This window comes from Rattus rattus, chromosome 1, assembly GCF_011064425.1.
Source record: "Rattus rattus isolate New Zealand chromosome 1, Rrattus_CSIRO_v1, whole genome shotgun sequence".
NCBI classification, from domain to species: Eukaryota; Metazoa; Chordata; class Mammalia; order Rodentia; family Muridae; genus Rattus; species Rattus rattus.
Window position 1 is genome coordinate 213,988,767 of NC_046154.1, and position 27,099 is coordinate 214,015,865.

The 27,099-nt window shown below is 38.1% G+C and overlaps 1 protein-coding gene across 1 annotated transcript in view; it reads left to right on the forward strand.

Moving 5' to 3' along the window:
- The window catches only part of LOC116910927 (zinc finger protein ZFPM2-like), a 284,539-nt gene that overhangs the window by 78,458 nt on the left and 178,982 nt on the right, over positions 1-27,099 (forward strand). Inside the window, exon 2 of the mRNA XM_032914678.1 lies at positions 20,034-20,192. Coding sequence (XP_032770569.1) covers positions 20,034-20,192 — 159 coding nt within the window. The remainder of the gene's footprint in view (positions 1-20,033; positions 20,193-27,099) is intronic.

Below are 27,099 nucleotides of genomic sequence, written 5' to 3' on the forward strand. Positions count from 1 at the left end.
GTGGTCGCCTTCAGTTCTGTCCTCCAGGTTCCTACCTTGAGTTACCACTGTCTTCACTTATGAGGGCCGTAACTTCCAGTCAGGGGAACACGTCCCTCTGTTCAGTTGCTTGCCTCACTCTTCTATCACAGCAATGGGAAAACAAACTAGAACAACATTTTATCTGAAAAAATGATTACTCTCCATGTTCTGTGCAATCTCAAAAAAATAAATAAAAGTAATCAAAACACTACCCAAAAGATTATTGTCATTATTATTTTACAGATAAGAAAAAAGGTGCCATAAAATAAAGACACTCATTAGGTCACTACAATGTTACTAGCAGAGCCACAGTGAACGAATAGCCGACATTTGCCAAGGCATAACACTCAACAGCTTTCCCGAATCTCTAAATAAATACAATTGCAATATGTCATCCATTCTTCCTAAACACTTTTTATTGTCTGAGAACATTTTCTTTACTTTTTTATGGCTTTACAAAAAGCTGAAAAAAATTAATCAATTAAAAGTACACAGGCTAGAGCTTAGCTGAGAGGACGACTGGATATTAAGCAAGCTGGTGTGCATGCTGGGTAAAAACCAGAGGGCCTTGAACTAGGCAGAGAGGTGGTGGACAGTCAGTTTTGTTTGTTACAAGGAGGTGCTTTAAGGAGCTAGTGGGTGATTTAATGTGAGTGGGAGAGAAAGAACTAGTCCTTGAGGGTATCTCCCTGTTGCCATAGACAACAGTTCTGGTAATGGCTCCATTGCTGTTGTCCCCCACCCCCAAGCATAGACCTCATTCCTTCATTTCTTCTACAGAGCACACACAAGCTACAATGGAGACACCTAATGACATCGTCAGCAGTGTCACCAGTTACACATGGTTCAGTGTTCAACAATTCTGCTTCTTATGCTGTGTCCTTATTTTTGTCTTTGAAATTTTGTATAGAAATGTTAAGTATTTAGGTTCATGATCTTTTGTCACTTATATTTTTCTGTAGTTATGTGTCAATTTACAGCTCTGTGTTGTTCTAAATATCACTTCCTACCCACGGGCTTGACTAAAAACCCATATTTTGCTTCCCGTGGTTACCTTTGTGTTAATTCTTAAGAGACAATCTGAAATTTATTTTTTTAAATAATGCTTGAGATAAGACCCTCAATTGATTTTTCTTCCTAAATGGCTAAGTGATTATTTCAACTTCTGCAGTTAATTAATCCTTCCCTCTGAGGAAGTTTCTTTACTGTTAGTTGAGTTTCTACTGCCTACTGTCCTATTGTACCGCTACCAGCTGTGTCCACTGTTGTGATCTTATCACATATTTGACTACATATATATATATATATATATATATATATATATATATATATATATATAATCTTTAGAATCTGTGATGCTGTGCTGCAGACTTACTGCAATGTGGTTGTCATTAATCTCTAGTGGATATTTAACTTTAATTAAAATTAAATTCAATTAGAATTCTCATTTTCATCTCATTGGGCATTTTTCGAATGTCAGGCTAGCCAGACAGGTCTAGTCACCTGTCATACACAGCAGAGTTTCAGAACATCTTCCTATCAGAGAGCTTAACAGTTTTACTCTAGAGAGTCTCTTTCCCGGATCCCCAAAACCTCTGCCAGGATCTTTAAAATCAGAAAACATGACAGACTCACTTTGTGAATTATTTGGCATTCTTATATTAAATTTCTACTCCTGAAAAGGTGTTTTATGCATACATCCCAGCTCTCACCTAAGTCTTCTAAATTTAAATGCCTCTCTCTGTCTCTCTCTCTCTCTCTCTCTCTCTCTCTCTCTCTCTCTCTCTCTCTGTCTCTCTCTCTGTCTCTCTCTGTCTCTCTGCCTCTGTCTGTCTCTGTCTGTCTCTCTCTGTCTCTGTCTCTGTCTCTGTCTCTGTCTCTGTCTCTGTCTGTCTCTGTCTGTCTGTCTGTCTGTCTGTCTGTCTGTCTCTCTCTCTCTCTCTCTCTCTGTGTGTGTGTGTGTGTGTGTGTGTGTGTGTGTAGGGTTTTGATTTTTGAAATCATTAAATATTGGTGAAATCACAAAAACCTAGGCACTAGACCAGGAATTTAACAATCATTTAATACATTCTTAATCATTCCTTCAACCAGCTTTATTTTAACATTATAACCAATTTTTATAGATATAATGTCACATTAAGGAAACCTTCATTCAATTGTACTATTTCAAGCTTGCTTCCCTAAGAGTTTTGCATCTTCTTCCTTTTATGTTTTTAATAAAGCTTTCATTTTACGTGGCCCCATATGGGATTGTGCTGCGCCCTCTGCTTAGATGTTCTGGGTGTGTAGTTTGGTAGTTTTGTGGGGCTCCTCAGTGTCAGCAAGGTTGTCTTTGACTCTTTGTCTTGTACTTGGGACCCTTTTTCTACTACTGGGTTGCCTGCTCCAGCCGTGATATGACCATAAATACCGAATATCATTGTAACTTGTTATGCTGTGTTTGCTTGAAATATCTGGTAGGGGTGGGGAGCTCCTTTTTTTTGAAGGCAAGTGGATCTGGGAGGAGTGAAGGGAGGGTAAAACTGAGGTCAGAATGTAATGTTTGGGAAAAATATAAATACATTTTCTGTAGAGAAGTTTTAAGATGTATGGAAATAAAATATTCATAAATGACCATTGATACAAATGTAATTAAATAAATGATAGATACGTGTGTACCTTGGGGGAAAGTCTGTGTTTACTCCTTTTCTCTGAACACAGTATTTGGTTGTTGTTGTTGTTTCACTGTTTTCTAGGTCAAGTGCCCAAAGTTATTAACAGTTCAAAATATCAGCTTTTCTATCTCCCCAAATCTATAGTTTTCATGGGACTCCAGATCTGCTGTTCTGAGCGGAGGGCTTCGTGCCTGGGATGACCTCTTAGTCCGAAGTCCTCCCCGCTCAGCCATCTCCCCCTCTCCTAAGTGCTGTGAAGTCAGAAGACTGGACAAAGCTAAAATTTAAACCCCAAACTGCCAAAACCAGAAAGTGTTCTGTAAGAAAAGAATTGTTATTTAAAATCATATATCATTTTTAATTAAAACATTGTTGTTAAAATTTCTCTTTAAGGACCCCTGAGGTTCGTAATTGCTAATATGTGGTCAGTGTTTATAAATATTTCATGAATTCCTGTAAGAACTTATTTATAAGAAACAGAATGATAGAGCCCATGTAGCTCAGCGGGAGTGGATGTTGCATACAGAGATCAAGGTTTTCTTTATTTCTTATCCTTGTGATAATAGTTTGTTAGCATAGTCAATAGTATTGTAACTGATTGTTTGTATCAAGATACCAAGTTTTTGTTTGCATATTCTTTATGTAAAGGTATTATTTGACACTAATATTATTTGCCTTCTTATATTTCATTTTCTTTCTTCTTAGTCAAGTGATGAATTCTTACCCAGTTGGAAACACCTACATTATTTAAAATATTTATCTAATGAAAGATTAACTTTTGTTTTCATTTCAATTTAAACTTTCATTATTGATCTTCACAATGCACTATTCTCATTTATTTTTCAAAGTTTCAACATCAATTTTGCCTTTTATATTTTGTTTTTCGTGCATGTGTGAGAATGCCCATGGGGTGGATGTATGAGCGTGGAGATCAAAGGACAGCTTAGCTGCTATTTCTCGAGAAACATGCACTTTTTTGGATGAGATCTCTTCTTTTCCCTGAGCTCACATTAGTAGACTAGGCTCATTGACCAGCGAAGCCCAAGGATTTTCTTTTTTTTACCTCCCCACAGAGGGAATGCTAGTATTACAAGTGTATCATAAGCCTAAGTCTCTTCTCCTTTCTCTCTTCCCAGGCCAGTCTCCCTTCCTCTAAGGTTTCAGGGTTTTTTTGTTTTTGTTTTCTTTGTAGTCTTTTACGTGTGTAGTTTTAGAAAAAGAAAGATGGACTTAATGGTACAAAGATAATGCTATACTTGCACGGTTTGAAAATAAAAAAAAATAAACTTAGAACTGATTTTGTTTGTTTTCTTTCGTCTTAAATATAAGGGATATATATAGAGAGATAAATGTCCGTTATATATTTTTGCTATACATATCTAACTGCTCATGCCTTAGTTTACTTACAGCTGAGTTTACCTACTTTTTGTAGCTTGCAGCTGTTCCAATGTTGTCCCCAACTCTTCCCTTCTCACCTTTAATGTCTTTGTTATTTTCTGCATTTCAAGTTATTTCCCACAGTGTGTCATCAACCACATTAATTCAAATTTTCTGCATCATCAACTTTCTCCCTATGATAAAATGATGTTCATTGTCATAATTTTACTTGCTTATTTTAATTTTCATCATTTCTTTTTCTTATAACATTTTTGGCTTATTTGAAAATATATCTTTTAAATTTTTCTTAAAATTAACAATCTGAATTCTTTTTAAAAAAGTGTTTTCATAGAATAAGTATTTTGAAGAGAGAACGGTAGGGACATTGTACTGTGCTCTAACTTTCCCTTTTATTTCCAAACTAAGCTACTAGGTAGCTACATACTATACATGTGTGTATACATATCTATATATAGTATAATATGTATGTATATATTGTGTCAATTTATATATATACTATATAAGTATATAACATTAACATATAATAATATATTTAATATATACATACAGAATATGTATATGTTTAACATACTGAAATGTCATAGACTTCAGGGTCTGGATCATCTCTTCCTGAATTCTTGTATCCTGGTCCTTCTTTTCTGAGACAGAAACAGAAAAGATGTGGGACTACGGGGTCAGGAAGCTCCTGGGTTACACAGTGCTTACTGACTCGTCCTTCTTAGGAAAAGCTGGTGATCTCCCTAACTTTGCAGAGACCAAAATTGCCATCTAGAGAATGCCAGTCATTTTTAAGGAACTTTCGTAATTATTACTAAAATGCAGATTTGGCTGTGGGCCAAGATTCCACCTCAAACAGCAGAAACTAAGGCAGTCGGCCTCAGAGATCCTGGTGATTACATCCACCGAACGTGAGCGGCCTCCTGCCAGACTGGAGAAGTCTCCTCTGTGTTCTCTGTGCAGTCTGTTGCTTCAGTGAGTTGATAGGCATTTCAAAGGAGTGGACTCGTGTCAATGCTCCCTCAAACAGTTCCAGAAGTACACCTCTGTACTGCTGGAAACAGAGTTTGTTTTGTTAAATCAGGGTCTCCGTATGTAACAGGGCTGGCCTTGAATCTGCATGTGTCTGCTTTTTCTCAGGAATGCTGGGGTTACTGATGTTTGCCTCCATACCTAGTCCTAGATGTTATTAGCTACACAATTATAGAATGTTTATTATCTACACAGGTCTTTGTTCTAAATTCTAAATCCTCTTTTTAATTTTAATGGCTGAGTTAGTGATCTGCCACCTTTTTGTTCAAAAAGTCTTATTTTTCAATGATCTTGAATACTATAGAAAAGATTTCTTATTAAGTCTTTCTACAATGTTGTATGTGTCTAGTTTTCACTGGCTGATATTTTTCCTGTGTAAACAGCAACCCTGATCACACTGAGTTGTAGTAAATGGAAACAAACCATATATAACCATTAGGCTGAGTGATTCTTCTATGCTGTGATCCCTTACCTCAGCAGGCACACAAGTATGCATCATACCTCACTTCACTTTTACATGCCGAGTCTTTCAAAGAGCTTCTGAAAGCCTCAGTTGCTATTTATGGAATCTATGTAGATGACTTGAGAACACTTAGAATCCTCACCTCACCAGCAGCTCTGCGAGAGATCGGTATACAGGACCCCACTGTCTCTGGCAGCTCCCACTTTAACCTATTCTAGTTGGCCACACATTATAAAAAACCCAAACCACCTAGTTAATGCTTTCCACAACCTAAATTTTATGTACTCCAAAGAGCTGGGGGAAAAGAATTCCCACCCAATATCCCCTTGAACTACGTTTGCACATGGAACCCAGAAAATCCTTATTTTCAGTGTGTAAAATCAAGGGCCACACTGAGATGGTGTGTCTCTTTAGTAGCAGAAGTTAAACTTCACAGAAAGGATGGTACAGAAGCAATAAGTCATATTTTTATCGGTGGATACCCAACCTCCTACAGTAGGACAGGGCATGATCCAGAAAGAAAGACTAAGATCTGAAGAAACAAAATGACCTTGTGCGTTTACAAGATGATAACGGCCTCTCTTGCCTAATCTTATGTGCTGTTGTACAACTCAGTCAGCTTCCTCCTCCATCCCTTCGGGTTCACCTGACTGACCTCTGTGTCCTGTCATGGAGTCTGTGTCAGCATGACCTGGAACACATAAAGAAGAACTTGTCCTTGGGGACTGTCATAGACCTGCTTGAGCTGACGGACAGGCCTTAAGAGGTCACTCTTACATCAGACCTATATAGCACGAACTTAATATACACTAAAGTTAATGTCCTTAGTAGAAGACTGCAAGGTAAACCTGGAGGCAAAGTCAATAAGGGGAGGACCACCTCTAGGTACCAGATGAGAAGTTTCTGTAAGAATGTGGAGGGAGCCAGGCTTCTCCAAACCTTTCCCATCCTCCACTGATAGTTGATCAAATATTAGACTGATTCCATGGTAGAATGCTGGATAAGAGAGGGTGATGTAGCATTGTATGGTGCTGGGCGATGGGAAACATAGTTTTTGAAGTCAAAAAGCATGAGCTCACATCTACAGAGGGGTCAGTAGCTAACAGTGAGTAGGGACCACTAATTTATTTTGCATTTGCATTAGGATTTTCTTGCCTATATTTTTAAAGACCAAGAGTAAAATGCTTTAAATATATGAATTCAAAGAATAAGGGCTGAAGTAATGGCTTTTCAAACAATGACAGGAAAATAAAATCCAAGCTAGGAAGAGATTAGCAATGCTTAAGGAACACCAATGTGTTTGCTTTGTAGAACTTACATGGGTCTGGCTCTAGGGAGTGAAAATAAATAACATGAAAACCAGCAGCTGAAGCAAAACAAAAGCAACTTGGAAACACAGCAACTTCTGTTAGAAGCACCCTTTTATATTAGAAAACAGGAAAGTTAATTCTCTGTTCTTCATTCAATGTGCAGGCTAATCTATTCCAAAGCTTAGAAACCCTGTTAAGAACAATCTGAGTTCAATGATCTTGGGTTGCAGAGTCCGCCGAACTCGTTGCCAGTATGGTATGCATTAATGGCTGGTAGATGAATGTTCTGGAACTGTTTTACCTGGTGGATGTGGTATGATTTCATTGGTTTAAATGAGAAAAGGGCGTTAAGTTTGGATGGCTGCTAATATGAACTTCCCTAGTTGTATTCAGGTAGATGTTATGAAATCCTGGAAACAGGGACTTTACAATTTACCTAGCCTTCAGTAGAGCATTGTGAGCACGCTGTTTGAGCCTACAGACTGAAAGAGGAAATGAAACTCTATTTAACTGAAAAGAAAGATGCCCAGTTTTCTTTCCACACATGACGCTAAAGGAATGCTTCGGTTAGAAGTCCATAGAAAGTGTGGAGGCTGAATGGGGTTTACGAGACAAACATGGGGTGCTTGGAGCCATCACTGGACAGTTCCTTTATGAGAGCTCTCCACCTTTGTCTCACCCTGGAACTCCTGCCTGTAAAGGTACTTGATTTTATTCTGGGTAGGCTTTGTTGCAAAGGCAAGGGATATTTTTCTTTTAAGAGAGTCCTTAGATGCTTCCTCTGGGTTGTGTCTGCTGGATGGTGTGGGTGGGCTGGTTTGGTTATCCCTGTCCTCTGCCTACTCTTCCAGGTCTCGAGAGAGAGCAGAGGCTCCTCTTAAAATTATAGCTTCTTCAAGTGCCCGGTGTCTTCAGACACCCTTTAATGTGCTGGCATAAAGTAAACCTTGTTCCTTGATAGGTTTTATGGACAAGTGCTTTCTGGGCCCCTTGAGATGTTCTCACGTGCTGACGCCAAGTACCATTACAACCATTAATAACAGCACACAATGCTTTGGTCTAAAGTGTCCTGTTGATGCACGTCCCAGGGCGTGTTACAATGAGAGCTGATTGGACATGTGGATTTTTATTTTAGCTACATTCAGCCTCGTTTATCTTGTTAAGCTCTTTCCGATGGAGATACAGTGAAGGTTTTATTGTTTTATTTCTATGCTCCAAACGTGAAAGAGATGTACCAGGAAGGAAATTCGAAAAAATAATACTTAACCTTGTGAAAGTGGCGAAGTACATAGAAATATATTCTAGCCAGTACATGGCATCCTCAGCAATGTTTTGTTCTGCATGAGGGATTTTTTTTCCCCTAGCCCTATGTGCATGACTGTGCAGGTTTAGAGAGGGTATCAATCATCATTTTCAGTGTCAAGTGCAAACAGTGCCAATTGGCAGCATTCCAGGCTTGGGAAGCCACCTTATTCGTGAGAAATGGAACCTGGTTCTGTCTTTGGCCTTACCTTGAATATTTGGTCCAAGGGGGTAGTGCAGCAACGCGCGCGCAGCTTGGTGGGCTTCATCTGTGGGTCTACAGTGCAAGCTGGCCCTGGTGCTGCCTTCTAAAATCCTACTGGCCTACCTTGGTTTGTGCCGGGGCCTGACTCTGATAAGGGCTCGCAGTGATGGATGATGAGCAGGAGAAAGTGAGTACAATCTGGCCAGACTTCTTACTGCCCAGGTCTTCTTTTATTGGCTGAGCAGCTCTGCCTGTCAGGGTGACAGACGCCTCATATCTTCTGCAATGCTAGGTCCCCAAAAGAGGAGAATGAGAAGGTGTTAGCACTAAGAAGCTCTTATTCTACGAGAGACTCAAGCAACAGGCTGTAGTTTAAAGTTCTGAGATGCTGATAGCACTTAGGCTTTTCCTTGGTGTATGGTTTGTTTTGATGTCGCTTTACTTTGTTTTGTTTTTGTGCTTTTGTCTGTTCATTTTTCTTTTTTTTTTTTTTTGTCATTTTGTTTGTTTTGGTGGAGGGGGCTTTTCAAAGCCATACATATAAAGAAAGTTGGTTGGAAAGTGGTACAAGGTTCTCCTTTAAAATGGCTCCTCCGTCCTTTGTCCATATTCCTGAAGCTGAGGGAGAAATAGCAAAAAGAGGTTAGCCCGAAGTGACTACAGACTATCCCATGCCATCACAGATTTAATTGAAAAGATGCTATTTTCTGGGCTCTGAATCCACTGAGAGAATGATTCACTACCACTAAGAAAGTAAACCTTCTCTGGCCGTTCACTGCATACACAACCCTTAGAAGCCCAGGGGGAGGGAGGTCTGAAGAGAGAGCCTCAGCTACGATGGTAAGAGTGTCTAGCTGAGGCTGGAGCCTGTGTCACGTGAAGTTATTCTATTGTTTATTTCAAATGATGTTAATAATATGATTTAGACTGTTACACAATAACTCCTGACTGGTCTTTGTATTCAACCACAGTTCTCAAATTTGAGCAGTTACCAGGTTTACCATATGGTTTGCTGAAAAGATTTATGTCCATGACTCTGGAAGGTTCTGGAATCAGGAGATGAGGGGTGGAATGTGACAATCAGTTTGAATCTGTTGCAAATTTCTAGGTGATGCAAATCCTGCCAGTGTGCCTGTCTCACTTGGAGAGCCAAGGTTTGCCTGTCATATACGTATTCAGCCAAAACTCAGGCATCGTTTCTGCATATATTAATAATTTATTAACTTCACCAGAAGGTTCAATTAGTAGCTAATTACACAGGTAAAGAATTGCTTGAACAGGACACGGTCAGAAGAGGTGTTAAGATGAGAAGCGAGCTCGATTCAAATTTTATTAATCAAGAAGCAAAACAAAAATTAAGAAAAATAAGTTATATGTTGACCATATACCATATTCCTGATGCAAATATTTTCATTGATTTTTTTTCTTCTCTGTCTGTTTTATTTTATGTTCTAAACATACCCACATTGCTTCTCAAAATTAAAGGTATAAATGGCCTATCTTTTGTATATATTTTTTGAAATTACAATTCTCCCTTCCCTTTCCCTCTCCTGAACCCCTTTTCTCTCTCTCAAATTTTTAAGGCCTCCTTCCTTTTCTATAGTTACTGTTACACACACACACACACACACACACACACACACACACACACACACACACACACACACACACTCACATACATATTTCTAAACACATTAAAAAAACCTCACTCACTCTGGATAGTGTGATCTTGGGCAGATCTTTTTAAAGGCCATCCTTAGTTCATGTTGCCATAATGAAGTCTTTAATGAACTTGGCCACCAATGTCCCTTTCTTACAGTTCTTTTATACACATATTTTGTCATATATACTAAAAAGAATATCAACCTGTGCAATTTAATTGATTTATTCTACTAAGAGTGAGGATGTAATGCTAATCTGGCGTTAAAGCCTCTATGTCTACATGGTCTTTAGTTACAAAGTAAATTTTAAAATTCATTTCTGCTTTTATTTTTACTGATTTAACTTTGTGGTATAACCATGCAGGGTATCATCTACTGGTGTGTGTGTGTGTGTGTGTGTGTGTGTGTGTGTGTGTGTGTGTGTGTGTGTATGTGTGTTACAATATTTTGCTTGTTACAAAAGTATAGATGTATATTAATGCTGACTTGAAGTTTTTAATGAAAATATGTATATGCTTTCTTCAAGAGGTATGTAAAATTATAAATTTTGATTAATCCATGTGTAAATATTTTTCAGACACATAGGTACAAAGGGTTTGTGGGAATGCTCAATTTATTCATCTTACAACCAGTAAATAATGTTAAAAGTTGAGTGCAGTGCATTCCATGTTATGGGTAACTCCTGAAGTTCCATGGAAGCATTTGCTACTTTTAGAAAACTATCCCATGGTTCCTGAGTTCACGCACTCCAGAGAGGTTCTGTCAGGTTGAGAGAGAAGTGAAAAGAAAAGAACAATGAGTTGCATCCTGTCCAGTGGAATGATTCAGTCCAACTTTAATGATAATAATAATAATAATAATATAATAATAATAATAGTACTGCTAATAATGATAATAATACTATAAATGATGCGCTTAGATCCATGCATGTTTGAGCCCTCTGTTCGAAGTCTAATGCAAGGCATTTATACTCATTTCCTACATCTCCAGTGCTATCACTTTACAATTTGATTTTCAATTGTATTACAATTAAATTCAACTGAGAAATCATTAGTTGAATGGGCATTTAAGGCATTCAGACTCAATGCAAAGTTCCAAACATGCTGCTTCCAGCTGCAAATGTGACTAGGGTAGAATTATAACAGAGAAGATAAGAAAATGCTTAAACGCACATAATTCAGTGTGTTATACAAGAACCTCTTTCTGCTTTTCCATTCACACTAAATTGGAGGGGTTTGTTCTGTTCCATTCAGTCTCATGCCTTGCGTGCATAAGTTTGTCTTCTGAGTGAAGGTTATTCTCTTCCTTTAGGGTAGGGTCCTTTCGTTGTGCATCTTGCTGTGATCTCAGTACAGAATATATCTCTGCCATTTTTGGTACCCTGGATATGTACTGGTGAAATGAATAACGCATGTGTGAGTAAGTGCCTGATAATCTCATGAAGAGAAGGCCTCATTACCATCCTGGGGCTGTAAAACATTATATGAGAACTCCAGGGATGGGATGCAGCTCAGAGGTGGAACACCTGCCAAGCATGCTGGAGACCCTTGGCTTCATCCCTCAAAATGCACACTTACATACACAGGTTTTCACACACACACACACACACACACACACACACACACACACACACACACACATACACACACCTAAACATACCATATACACACAAAGACACCAATATATAGAACACACAAACATATACACTGCAAATGCATACACATAAACACAAAAATATATACATATTCACACCCCTGTACATACCATATCACACACCACAAATACATGTACATCATACACATCACAAATACACATACATTATATACCCAACAAATATAACACACACACACACACACACACACACACACACACACACACACACAAATATACCCTAAGAATACCATATACACACAAACACACCTGGACATATCACATACAAGTGCACATACACACCAGACACATACCACACACGCAAATACAGCGCACACACACACACACACACACACACACACACACACACACACCAACATACTTGCCACACAAAGCAAAACAAACAGAAAGTAAAAACCAAAATCACCAAATCCCTCCAAACCAAGCAACTCTGTTATAGTATGTTATTATAATTATCCTATTTTATAGTTAAGTTATCTTTTTTGAAATGAGATCTTGTTTAATAGACCAGACTGACCTTGAAGTCCCAATCTACTTTCTAAGTATTGAAATAACAACATTTCAGACATCAGGCTCATTTGTTGTCATTAATGTCTTATGCAGGCTTTATAAATTTAGTTATAGTGTTTACAAAATGAATTATGTAATCTTTAACATGGGTGTGTATGTTAGGATAAACTACATAGATATGGTATGTATGTATGTATGTGTGTATGTATGTATGTATGCATGCATGTATGTATTTGAGGATTGATACTTAGGAATCCAACAATGTCAATCTTGAAATGTAGCTTCTGCATAAAAGGGAGAGGACTGATTTGGTAAAATCATACTGCCATATTTTCAAGATAAGACTTACCATCTTTAGCATGTTGGGAATCGCTCTATGAGGCTCTGGACTAAGACCTGATTAAAAAAAATATTTGAATTTCAATACTGCTCCTGTCACTAACTTGCTGGGTCAGTGCACAGGTTTTTGCTAATGAAGTGAATTTCCGAGATCCCTGAGTTACTTTCCTGGAGTTATTTAGTCATTAAGGACTCCAGTTTACATGTTGTCTCTATTTCTTCTGTGACCTTATTTCTTCTTCGATATCAGTACTGAATTTACCAGATAAGATCAATGTGATGTGCAGAGTTTGGGTATATTCTAAAAAATATATTTTGATACTATTATTAAGTTAGTAACTGAATGTTTGAATGTTCCAAAGCAGGCATTTCAGGAAAAAACAAACATATAACAGTTGAGTTGTTTTCGAGTTGAGCTATCAAATTGTTAATAGCATCTTCTATAAAAATGGGTACAGATATTATAGCAAAATTTATTCTGTTTATTTAAGATAAAAAGAACACTTTCCCTCAAAGAAACAATTTAAATAAGACTTGACCCTCTCCGCCTTCATTTCCAAGTGCTGTATGGTCAAAGGGAAATTTCCATCAGAAATTCTCTAACGTCTTTTTGCATTAACATTTCAAAATTCAATTTAAATATCCAAAGATCTCATTTTTAACAAACTTAACAAAACTCAGGTAATTTCCTGAAACTTTTTGATTGAAAGACAGCAGTTGGTACAGATATATTTAGAAAGAAAAAAAAATCCCCATGTACAGCTATGAGCAAAGCCCCAAATCAATTATATATAAGAAATAACACATGGCAAGAAATTAATGAAAAAGAAGAATTTCAACTATATGATTCTCTGGTCTGCTACCTGCAGGCAACAAACGTAAATGGGAAAAAAAATCAACATTCTTCTGGTAGATAAGAAGAAAAATTAATAAAACTGTTTCTTTTCTACCAGATCCCCTGATGCCACCATTGTTGGATGTGTGTGACTGCAGATACAGCGTCTTTTCCCAAAGTACTATTTTTTTTTAGACTGCAGAAATAAGGTTTTATTTTTGCTGTTAAGCTCAATTACGTGAGCTAGTATGGATCTGCACTGTCCAAAGAGCATTCCTCTTTCCTGTCCCTTCTCATTAAATGACTCTGTGGGATATGCATGAGACAAATGTAATAGGAACTGAGTATGAGGCATTTTGCAATGTGCCCACAGGATAATGATGATTCATATGGATGTCTGAATGTAACAGCTGAAAACTCTGAGGTGAGCTGCTGAGAGCCACAGAAATACATCCCTCGTTAAATAAGGAAAATATCTGCTTTAAAAACATATATGTATATATCTATATATGTATATATAATATAACTTATATAAATGGCTTTATATTTTGTATGGTATAAAGAATAGCTTGAAATGAGCGAAGAAGTTGAAGGTAAGATACAGGTAGTTAGAAACCAAGATATCTAATAGGAATCCACTGATTCATTTCATCACATACAGAAAAATGTAAATTAGTTTAAAATGAAAAGTTTCATTTTAACTTTCACATATTAATGGGAGTGTGGAGGTTTAACATGTTGTATATTACATTATAAATGTGATTCTGAATTTGTTCCTTTCTCTTTTATATGTTTATAACTTTAATGATACTACCGCTGGGCAAATGTAGTTCAGTTGCAATGTGGTGATTCAAGCAAGTTATATGTTGTCTTCAGTATGATTTTTTGGAGGCCCCTATTGATCTCTCTCTCTCTCTCCCTCGTGTGTGTGTGTGTGTGTGTGTGTGTGTGTGTGTGTGTGTGTGTGCATGAGTGCTCCTGCATGCATATTTGTGCATCTTCTTTCTCCTTTGTCTGAATACATCTGTTCCAAGGACCTTTATAGGAGGCATAACACAGAAGTTAGCAATTTGGACAAAGTCTCACTGTTTTCAAAATCCTTAATTTGTTATCATTCTGAAATATGTAATCCGTTTGTGTGGATGCCTTGCTCTGTGTGTGCTCAAAGTGACAAAGTTTGTGGTGACGTTTCAAATTTTTAACATTAATAATACTGCCTTATACTAATGGAGTGAAAAGCACCCTGCATTTTAAAAATTGGAATTAAAAGGTCTAGAGTATTTGTGGTTTTCAGGGAAAAACTCAAGGAACAGAATTTCTGAGCACACTGTGATGGATTATTGTAATTATTGGGAGTGATAATATTTTAATGTGACTTTCCCCCTACCTGTCAGCTGTAATCAAGGCTGCCCACTACTCTGAAACAATCTCATTTTGCTAGGTGGCTAGCCTTGTGCAGCCTATAGAATGCTTGGAATATTAATGTGTGTGAGAGATCGAATGTTCTCCGTAGTTCCCCTTTGACGGCGTCTTGTTTTAATCGCAATGCATGCAAATGCAAGCCAAGCTAAGATATGATGAACTAAGGCCAATGAGTGCTTAAGGGGAAAGATTTCCTACAGGGGATATTGCATTTAAGCCATAGAAATTGTCATTTCTTTTTCGTCTCCATTTGCAGCACTGTGTGTTAATTTCTGCAGAAATAAATTCATTTTGTGGGTGCCCTTATTCTGAAACATTATCTAAACGGAGACTTTTCTGGCCTGTAGACGAGGGCTGCGTTGTTTATGGTAGGCTGCCAAGGCTGAAGCTATACAGCAAAACAATGTGTGTTGAAAGACACGTGTGTTTGGTTTTGAAGGTACTGCATTGGTCACTGCTTTCTTACGATGCCTCCCGCTGCTGCAAATTCTAATCTTTCTGTATTTTTGCATGTCCTTGTATATTACCTGCAAATTTTCTGCGTCTACTCCTTCCTCTTAATTCAGTTACCATGGACATACTTGGGGGATTGCATTAGCCCCCTGAAATTTTGGCAACAGTTTCTCAAAAATTCCTTCATCGAGAAGATTAACTCTCCCCTAACTGCTTCACAGCCATGCAAGCACAGTTCACTATTTTCATTCCATTCAAGGACGATGGTCACGCCCCTGTATAGGGCAGAATGACGTTACCACTGTGTGTGTTTATCCACTTAGGCCATTCAAATCATTCCACACAGAAGTCTGGGCTTCACACAAGCAACTCACAGGGCTGCTGATCAGTACCGCTGGGTGCTGTGAATTTACTTCACCTTTCCTTCTGTCAGTCTCGTTCCTAGAACACAAAGGTAGCTACGGCCAATTCACATGTGCCCGAGCATGCAGTTGTTTCTCTGCTAACAGCGGATCAAATACCCTGCACCAAGGTTCACTCATTTCTGCTCAGAGACAATGAGTTGCACCGTGGACCGTACCTTTAGTACTGTGAGAGCCATAGTCTTTGGATACAGAGGTATAAGATGTTAGCATTTAAAAATGTGGTCATTGTTGACGTTTATGAACACCAAGACTATTAATTGTGGCAAGAGTGTTTGAATATCTATAAATCAGACACAATTGGAGAGCTGAAATTCAGATTTCCTCACACTTGCCTGCCAAGTGGCCTCAATCAGAAGCAATTTTCTCCATGAGGGCACATGGACCTTGGTTGTGAGCCTTTTCTGGGGAGATATTATTTGTGTCAAATTACATGTGGTGATTTTCCTGAAGTGGACTCTGTGCCCACTAATCCGTACCCAGGAGGTCCCTCTCTTCCTCCTTCCTTCCCTGGTGCTATTAATTACACTTGAGCTTCAAGTGTCTCTTACTTACTCCTTTAACATGCTAGTTTGCGGCCACCGATTATCAGTGATGCTTCCTATTAAAGGAACAGGCAGTAGGGAAAGGAAAGAGATCCCATCTTAAGCCAGAAATACTATACATTTCAAGAAAAACCTCTGTCTTGCCATCTGACTTGATGTTGCCAAAGAAGTGGCTAGTAATTTCACGTTTTAGCTCAGTGGTAGAGCGCTTGCCTAGGAAGCGCAAGGCCCTGGGTTCGATCCCCAACTCCGGAAAAAAAAAAAAAAAAAAAATATAGTAAATTATGCAAAGCTGACACATACTTTGGGAAGAATGCAAGCTGACCATTTAATCATCATCTTATACCTTATTTTAAATATTGACAACGGATTTCCATGCCTTTGGAACAAATGAGCTAAAACATGCTTGAGCTTTACACGTAGGCTTTGTGTGAACACAAATGCTCCTTTACATTCTTGGACTCACAAAACAACACTTAAATGTGCTTTTCAATCTTCAGATATGCAATAAACCTATCAGTGATAACTTTTTCATAAACTGAGAAATAAAAATGAAATGTTCATTTCAAAACTGTGAGCCTATTTAAGATTAATAGCACATTAGTTTGGTGTGAGGTTTACTGAGCACAATCTGTGTTTCAGTGTTACTTACCTTCCAAATGGTAGCATGAGTGATATTCTAATACAACTATCGAATTTAATATAGAACTGGAGCCAACTTACTATTCCTTCTTAACTATTCAGCAACATTATCTTTCATAAAAGATCTTGCAAAAATTTCATTATTTCTGATTCAATTTTTAAAAAGAATGCATATATAGTTAATTTTATTTTTATAATACATATGCAAGCATGTTCTCTAGGTGTGAGAGATTTTATGATTTTCATACCATGCACATGAACTATTCACATATTTATTACATGCTTGGAATTTATTTTTGTAAGCAAAATTATGGGTATATATTTTCAAAGAAGAATCTAACCTCCAAAGTATTAAATAATGTCATTTCTGTTGCAATGTATATTAAACCAGTTATTTCACATATTGATCCCACACGAATTGCATAAAGTATGGACAACCAGATGCTTTATTTTGCCATCTACAAAGATATTATCCTGATTTTACGTGAGGGGGAACAGATACTTCGGTTGACTTTTTAGTCAAAAGCTCAAGACACATGCTCTGAAGTTAACTTGTTATATGCCTATGAAAAAATAATTAGGGGAATACGGAGTAACAACTGGCTAACACTTTGGTCTTTGTGTGTTACTTGTATTTTACACGTTTGTGTCTGGGAGGAAATGTGTATAACTAGCATACACTAATTTACACAGTAAGGCATGATGTTTGAAGAAAAAAAAAGATGTTCAAAATACTGCACTTTACAAAGCAGCAGCTTCACTCAGTGGTCTCACCTTGTTCTGCTAGCTGTTTTGCTTAGCCTTACTTTCCAGACTGTAAAATGGATACAGCAGTGAAAACCCTCGTACCTAACACCCCAGACTCCAGGAAGCATATTGGTACACCCCCATCAAAGGAAAATGAAATTTATTTTAGGTTTCCTTTTTACCAAACATTAAATCAAATATTTTAGACAAATACAAAGAAAGAAAGGTCATCATTAGTGTCTTCGCTAGATAAGTCATTAATAAGTGTCTTAATGTATGTTCAAAGTACCTATATGTCAGCAGGATAGTGTTATCTTGCTGTTACTTATAGATGGTGTGCCCATTTCCTTATTTGACATAACTATAGGAAGATATCGGTGGTAAACTTGAAGTTATTAATGACAGAATAAAACTAACATGAGATCCATGAATTTATCTATTTTTTTTTGATTCTTAAATTTAACTGTAAGAAGTGTTACAGTTACCACAGTATTTAAAGTGAACATTTCTTGTTTTGAATTAAGGGAAAATAAATTGTAAAGGAAAAGTTTGGCTTGGATGTCCCTTAATTTAAAAGCATGTAACGAATTCTATCCATATAAATGTTGTGCGCCAGTTCAGTCCTGAGGACATTCACTTGGGTGACAATCCTACACACACCACTGGATATAGGTATGTTGCCTACTCAGATATGAAATAATAATATTGAAGCATTTTAAAGCATTTATAATATTTCTCCTTTGACCATAAAAGCTTGATATTATATTTGTAAAAACAGAGATTGAGTGAGAGAAAGGAGACACACATAAACATACACACACACAGAGAGAGAGAGAAAGAGAGAGAGAGAGAGAGAGAGAGAGAGAGAGAGAGAGAGAGAGAGAGAGAAAGGCGTAGAGAGATGGAGAGACAGAGACAGAGACAAAGACAGAGAAAAGGGTAAAAACTTAATCCTAGAAGTATTTTCCCTGTCAAGACCAGTGACAGACTGACAATTAGTGCAGATTACCATAATTGTGTTCTACAGATAAAAATGCCATATTATGTCTTTAGGAGAAAATGCAGGCTTCGACTTAGTGAAGCGAGTTAGCTACATTTATTCTTTAACAACATGGAGATCCCTGTCATCGTTTGAGAGTCTCTGAACAACTGCAGCCCCTTGCCCGCCCGCCCCATTTCCTTTCAGTAAAATAGGTCCGTTAATGTCGTCTACCTCACTCTCATTCTCTCCAAGGAAGGTGTATTTTTATTGCTGAAAAAGTATCACATAAATACAAATTACATTTTTTCATTAGAAAACTACTTTTCATTTCAGAAAAAATTCAATTAATTGTGAATAGGGTTATGCTTTCATCAGGGAGAGAAATATGTAATTTTTCTTCAAGCCTCAAACACGTATAATGAAATCTTTTCTTGAAATCCACTCTTAAGATGGATTTTTAAAAGTATAGACTTTATTAAAATCTCGTTTCAATTAAAATGCATTCAATTACTGTAAATCTTTATTAAAATCGCAGGTAAAATTGTTCAGCAGTGTAAGAGAGACGTGTGCTCTTTACCAGACTGTTCATTCTAACAGACGAGCAAAATGTGCTAAGGTTTGCTCAAGACAGAGACTGTGTGTGTGTGTGTGTGTGTGTGTGTGTGTGTGTGTGTGTGTGTGTGTGTGTGTCTGTGTCTGTGTGTGTGTCTGTGTGTGTGTGTGTGTCTGTGTGTGTGTGTGTGTGTGTGTGTGTGTGTGTGTGTGTGTGTGTGTGTGTGTGTGTGTGTCTGTGTGTGTGTGTGTGTGTGTGTGTGTGTGTGTGTGTGTGTGTGTGTTTGTGTGTGTGTGTGTGTGTGTGTGTGTGTGTGTGTGTGTGTGTGTGTGTGTGTGTGTGTGTGTGTGTGTGTGTGTGTGTGTGTGTGTGTGTGTGTGTGTGTGTGTGTCTCTGTGTGTGTGTGTGTGTGTGTGTGTGTGTGTGTGTGTGTGTCTGTGTGTGTGTGTGTGTGTGTGTTTGTGTGTGTGTGTGTGTGTTTGTGTGTGTGTGTCTGTGTGTGTATGTAGGGCTCAGTACTCGGGGAGCGGGGAATGGAGACTGAATTTACTTTGTATGTAATCTCCTCCGGCACTGGCTTCCTTTGCCATCTCAACGGATGTAGTCTTTCTTTCCTTTTCGAACATTATAAAATTTACTTATTTTGTAAGTTTCCATACAATTGCTTGTTATATATTGAGCGTGTTCACTTTCCATATAACCTTACCCACTGTTTCTTCCATGGCGTTAGCCTGTGTGAGTATTCTTGGGATGACTTCCTGTAATTCTCTTTCCTCACCTCGGTAATCAAAACTACTCCGCTTAAAGGATTTTTATTTCATTACCTTCCTAGAATGTGTTCGGTACAGTGTCCCTGATTCTTTTTCAAGGGCCGCTGGAAGATGCCATCGAAGATGAGGAAGAAGAGTGTCCCGTAGAGGAGGCTGACGTCATCGCGAAAGGAGACTTTCCATTGGAGGAAAGCTTCCCCACAGGCTTCGAGTCAGAAAATCTGAGTTGTGAAGAAGTGGAGTTCTTTTGTAACAAAGGTAATCCTTGAAGGCTACATGTAGATAATTTTATAAATTTTTATTAACCTTCGGATGGAGTAGTGCCAACATATAATGCCATTATCTCTTAATATGGAAGATTAAGAAGTAAGAAGCACTTTTTGTCATTGTAACAAACAATTTCATTTTGATAATATTTTATATTCATATATTTTAATACCCATTGGCAAGTTCCCTGAGTTAATTTCCTTGTTGGTTGGTCAACTAGTTATAACGTATTTGATGTTTATCAAATGTCTTCTTCGTTCAATGAGTGGTTACTGAACTCCAATTGTTTGCATAGCTCTAATACTGAATACCGAGCGATGCAGAGAGCCGGTCAACCCAAGACTGTCAGTCCTTCCGGAAACTTAGTGCTGTGGGTGCTTACTTTAACTTTCAACACTGCTCCCCATTAGGTTATTGCTAACTTCTTAGCATGATCTTTTCTTCTATACATACTTGCCGGTCACACACTCAAGCACGCAGGCGCGCGCGCGCGCACACACACACGCACACACTATAATCCAAGATGTACCCTATACAAGACTCAGTTTATTTCTAACCTTGACTTTGATCACTAATATATCACCTGGCATATCTGTTTTTCCTGAAATTATTTTTTTTGTTTTACATAATACTTTTATTATCTATTTTTATTACTTTGCTTGATGTCCCAAGAGGGGTACAACGTCTATTCCTCCTATGCTGTCACATGATGTCATATATGTTGGGATGATTTTCTAGGTTTAGAACAGCTGCTTGTGCTAATTCAGCCTGAATGTATCCTAGAGAGCCAACTGCCTGACTGTCTGCATGTCTGTCTCCACCTGTCTGTCTGTCTGTGTGTGTGTGTGTGAGAGAGAGAGAGAGAGAGAGAGAGAGAGAGAGAGAGAGAGAGAGAGAGAGAGAGAGAGAGAGAGAGAGTGGAGAGAGAGAGAGCCATTTCAGTCAGTTCAGAGAGAGGTGACATGAGCTTGAGTGTGTGTTGATTGGACTCACAATCTGAAATCAAGAATGCTGATTTAATAAATACTTTAAATGGATATTGATGGTCTCATGGATTTACAGAAAAATTTGAAAGTTCCAACCTTGCACTCTCCTGTTGGTGGTGTTTTAGAAACAAAGCAACTCCACTCATTCTGGCTCCTCAGTTCAGCAGAGCTCTAACCTCACTGGAATCTCCCAGAAAGCCAACAGTGGCCTTGTGACAGGATGCTTTTATCTCTCAACCAGACAAGCTTGAAAATTAAAAGAACAGAAGGTTGTTTCCTTAGACTCAGATTCCAGGCCAATATAATATTTCTTGGAGATGTTCTGGGTTCTGTGTCTGTCTCTTAAGAATATGTAGTTTAAGCAATGTATATAAGCACTTGCTGAGGTATTGAGGGATATTTGTTTTTAAATTACACGTAACACCATCCTATTCTTTGTTTCTACAAGACTTACATGTCTATATTTATTATAAAGTATCTACCTACCTTAGGCTGTGGTGTCATAAAAGAGAGAAAAGCTAGGGGATGAAGGGCACCGCCCCCTCTTCCCTTTGGGCTTTTATTGTTAAAGAGTTAAGACAGGGGGTTGGGGATTTAGCTCAGTGCTAGAGCGCTTGCCTAGGAAGCGCAAGGCCCTGGGTTCGGCCCCCAGCCCAAAAAAAAGAACCAAAAAAAAAAAAAAAAGAGTTAAGACAGAAATTTAGATTTTTAGTTATGTGCCTGATATAATAAAAAGCAATTGATAATTGCATTAATTAAATAGTGTTAAATATATGCATTTTAAATTTGGGGATGATCTCTACTGATGGTTTATGTTTAATAAAAGAGTTTGGTAAAGCCACACTTTAAGTAACTGTTGGCGGCAGGTAGACTTAGAACAATTGGCTTTTTGAGAACAGTATTTGTGGTCTTGAGACAATGATACTCATCTACACTAACAAGAATCAGGACTCAAAGAATGTAATGGCAGGTATTTGGGAGGCCAGGAAAACATTGAATTACAATTATTATGAATGTTATTTAATGGATATGATTACTTGAAAAGTACCTGAAAATTCCAAAGATATTTTAAATGTATAGCCAGTAATAGCAAAGACATTGCATTAAATGGCATGTAAGTATTATAAAACAGTCCCTTAATGTTCAGTTTGAACTAAAAAAGTCTTCCATGGGAGTAAGAACTGATTTTTTTTCAAGATTTTATTTATTTTATGTGAGTACACTGTAGCTGTCTTCAGACACACCAGAAGAGGGCATCCGATCTTATAACAGATGGTTGTGAGTCACCATGTGGTTGCTGAGAATTGAACTCAGGACCTCTGGAAGAGCAGTCAGTGCCCTTAACCTCTGAGCCATCTCTCCAGCTCCAAGAACTGATATTTTCATGTACTATTTTCATTATAAATGCCATTGTTACTATTTTGTTTTACTGTGGCCTGAATAATAGGAGACAATTCCATTATTTTACTCTCATAAATGATGAGAATAAAATGGGAATTCCCTCTAAAGTCAGTAGAAATAGTTATGGAAGGAAGACAAAGCTGATAGATACTGTACCCTCTTGGTGTACAGAGGGCACAGTGTTTTCTCTCTGTCTGTCTGTCTGTCTGTCTGTCTCTCTCTCTCTCTCTCTCTCTCTCTCTCTCTCTCTGTCTCTATCTCTCTCTCATCTATCCCTTCTCTTTACTTTCTGTTGTTTAAATGCAATTGGAAGAGAAATTATTCTTCTTTGACAAGCAGAACTTAATCTTTGTGTACAAGGTCACACTGTGTCAGTGATAGAAGGTAATCCTTCCTGTGTATTTGAAGAGGGAAGAGGTAAATCATTAAAGTTATAGAAGAAGTTAAAGGCTTAAGCAAACAAGTGTTGTGACTGGAAAAGTAGCTATGAAATGTTATCCTTAACAATAATATTTTCACTAAAAACCAATTTTTGTACACAATTTTGATCATTTATGACAACTCTAAACTTGTCATTTTACATCAGAAAGTGAATGAGATTGCTTGAAGTTTCGTTGCCTGAAGATATTTTCATGATTCTAATCTAGCCATGATCTAGTTATTTTAATGATTTGCATAGATAAATGTGTAGATATAAGGTATATTTACCTAATAAACAATTTTTAGTTGATGATTCCATACCACAAATATATGAGTATAGTATGTCAATTCTTCAAGCATGATATATTGACACATGCCTATGGAATAATAAGAAGCAGACTTATAAAGAGACTGTATGTATCTTCACTGAAATTTACTCATGGATTCTTTTATAAAATTCATTCTATGCTATTATAACTCTGTAATTTTTTAAAGAATAAGAGAAAAAGCTTTATTCCTTAAATATCTATGAAAATGCTGCTAATTCTAGGCCAAGGGTCCTACGTTTGTGATAGCCCACACTATGTAGGAAACTTTCTATGGTTAGAATGATATTTTACTCTCTGTTTTATATTTTTCTCTATTTCACTGGTTTCATCAAGTTTCTAGCTAATGGGCAAGATTTTGTGCACATCTCGAAGAAGTCATTAATATTAAAGCTGCAGGTTCCTCTAACCCTGGGACTCAATATTGCCCAGCTCAGTCTAGTAATGGTAAAAGCACACAGATGTCTCCTATGTATTTTATGTTTCTTTAATATGCTAAGTTCTCATTTCCTGAATTTATCTCAGAGCTCGCCTTGTTTGAGTGGCAGGCCTAAAATTCTGTACAAGATTCCTGAACCACCTCTTGGTTTGGATAAGCTCTGCGTTCTTCATCTTCCCAAGAAAGACTTGTTTACAACAAGAGGTTCCTTCAAACTGGTTTGGGCTTCTGATATTTTAAAATGTTTGACAAATTGTAACAAGATGGCTCAGGTCATAACATCTTCTTTTGTCCTAAATTGCTTGGCTGCTTGCCTTCCCAGCGTCTGTGACAGGAAGGAAACAAGCAAGAATTATTTCCTGGAATTTACAGATGACTAAGACATCTATACTGGGCCCATAAGTGCCACATACTTCCTGTGGTGCTGAATTATTTGCTTGAGTTATTTCACCTTCTTATCTCTGTTTAATGTAGAAAACGAGAACATACTTTCACATGTGTATAAAACTAAGCCTAGTGTTAATAATTAGTGAAAGTGGGATTCCTTATCCGAATATTTAAGTTGGTTAATGACTGAAGTGAAGTAAATATGTTTTGGGATACATTGTAGGAGTATGTCACAGGATGTGTGAGCAGGATGTGTCAGACGGGTGTCACTGTAATGTAGTAAGTTGCTGAGCTATGGAAAAGGTGTCTACAAAAGCCCTGTGCCCACGAGCAGCTGAGATGTCAGTAGCCGTGATCTGGGAAAATTACTTTCGGGTTATTAGAAGTCGTTCTGTGATTTTATGGTCTCTAAACAAGCTAAGAGGGAATATAATACTGTCAGTCTTGACATCAGGAGATAGAAAACCCAACTTCTTTTCCTACTATTTAGATATAAAGAATGACGGAGAAATTGTTAAGTAGTGTGGACACCTGAGAGACACTGGGGGAAATTGGAGCTGACAAAAGGCAGCAAAGCAAAAATCCCTGCAATAAGAGAACATGGCGGGTGATGATGGACGTTCTCACGTATTCGAATGTTGATCTAAGTAATATTCAGAACAGGAAAGGATCTTTTAAGCACACTTCCCAAACAGGACATTGTAAGCTGCATTAAGAAAGCGTAATAGAGCCCAGGTTACTCAGTGTTGGAGTCAGCAGGGAAAGTAGTTATGAAATTAAATTTAAAAAAACAAAAACAAAAACAAACAAACAAACAAAAAAACCAGAAAATGAACCAGGTTACCAGTACCTTCCAGCCCAGTTCCACAGATAAAGTCAACAGAGCTCAACTCAGAGTAATATGCATCTACAATAACAAATGACAAGAAAAAAGAGGAGTTTAACGAAACAAAGAGCTCTATTTTGTGTGGTGGACGTTGTTGAGGACAAGAGAAAAACAGGGTAAGGTGGTGGAGTGACATTACATCTTTGGGGACACACTTGACTTTATAAAGAGTGATGGGTAAGGCAGACTGGGCTCCTTCAACCTACTTCTCTGTGTACCCCTGAGAGGGTAGTGTTAGACAAAGCCAACAAAGGCCAGCAGGGAGCCCGAGGCAGGGGCTTGTTTCTTCAGGAACTTGTGTTGGACCCCACCACTGTGGATGGGGTTAGGAAAGGACTGTAAAAGGAGATTGGATGCATGGGGACGCTAGAGAAGAAGGCAGACAGGAGGTAACTTGCATTGCCTAGGGAAGAATCGTGTGTAGAAGAGGAGGCCGGAGGCAGGAAGCTGAGACGTGTATGTTGGAGGAGCTGTCAAAAATACAAATAACCCAATCAGAACCCTCCTTTTAGCCAAGAGCTTGATGAGACTCCATCTGTAGCTCATTAAGATAAATTCCACGGTAGCACTTGGTGGGTGTTTGGGGACAACCTGTGTCACCTTGCTCCTTTCCCCCATCCCAGAGTTGGGTCAGTCTTTTTGACAGATTCCCACGTCCTTGCATAAGAAAATTAAGTGTAGGAAGCCAGTAAATCTGAACAAATTGGAACCGATTTCATTATTATGCTTAAGGAGATGCGTGCTAAACCCATGGAGGTGTCCCTGCCCTCTACCCCTCTCCTCTATCTGCTTTTGTAATTTGGTTGAAAAATCAGTAAGAGTGGGAAAGCTGTGTCTTTTTCTTGGACTTTATATATCAACTTAAGCCTAGCTTCTTAGCGTTCATCTTTTCTACCTGTCCTCAAACGTAGGATTTCTGCTTGCTTTTCAGCTGCTAGTCAACTGAAATATTCATGTTACTATGTCTTTTAGTTTCTTTATTTGTCTGAATTTTTTTTCTCCTCAGTAAATAAAGACGTCTATTTCTATCTCTCACTCAGCTGAGTTCTTTCTGTGCTTGGCCCTCCCTTTTCTGAAGCATTACTGCCATCTCAGATGCTGGGGAACGAACCAGAATCCGCAGAAGGCAGGTGTGCTGTAACCTCTTTGAGCTGCATAAGGAAGGGGATATTTTCAAAGTTCTTCCTTTTTTTTCTTAACGGGATTAAGAAGCTCAGCTCCTTAAATTCTTGCATATAGCATTGACATTTCCAGGGTGTGTTTGGATCAGGGAGTTCAAAGAGAAGGAGTGAAAGAAAAAAGCCAATATGACTTTGTGTTTTCCTTGCTGGAGGAGCTGTTTGTGCAAATCGCCTATAAGCTTATTGACCTGAATCTTTGACTCCTTGTTTTTCCTGGATTTGGCTGGAGTGGCGACACTGATGGAGCAGTGATAGGGCTGATTGAGCAGCCCCCAGCTTCGCTTGGCATGGACCTGGCTTCCCTTCTCCACCACCTCCCTCCCTTTGCATGACATTCTTGTTCCTTGACAAACCTTAGGTTTTCCTGGGCCCAGTTCTTGTTCATTTGTTCTTATTCATTTGCTGCTGCTGCTGTTGTTGTTGTTGTTGTAAAGCATTTTAAAATCACTCTGTTTTCCTTGCATAGGTATCCTACAGTGAGAGCTGAGGAACCATGATTTTTTTTTTAAGGAAGTAGAAATAGAAATGAGAGTTGTGTCCTCGTGTTGTTAATCTCATGATAAACGGCACATCTGTGTCATCGTGATGTCACTCATTATAGCTGTTTTATAAATCCCTACACTGTGGCTTTTATTTGGAATTGGGCACAGTGTTTTAAGAGACAATTATTGGGAAGACAAGGGAGCATTTCAACAACCCCATACTTATAGGAGAGAAGAAAGGGCAAGGTATTTTATGGAATTGGTTTTTTGATTGGCAAAACCAGATGAATTAGTAAGGGTTTTTGTTTGTTTGATTTAATATTCTGAATAGAAGGGCCAGATAAAGCCATGCCTGCTTACCTCACCTCAGAACCCATCTCAAGACAAAAA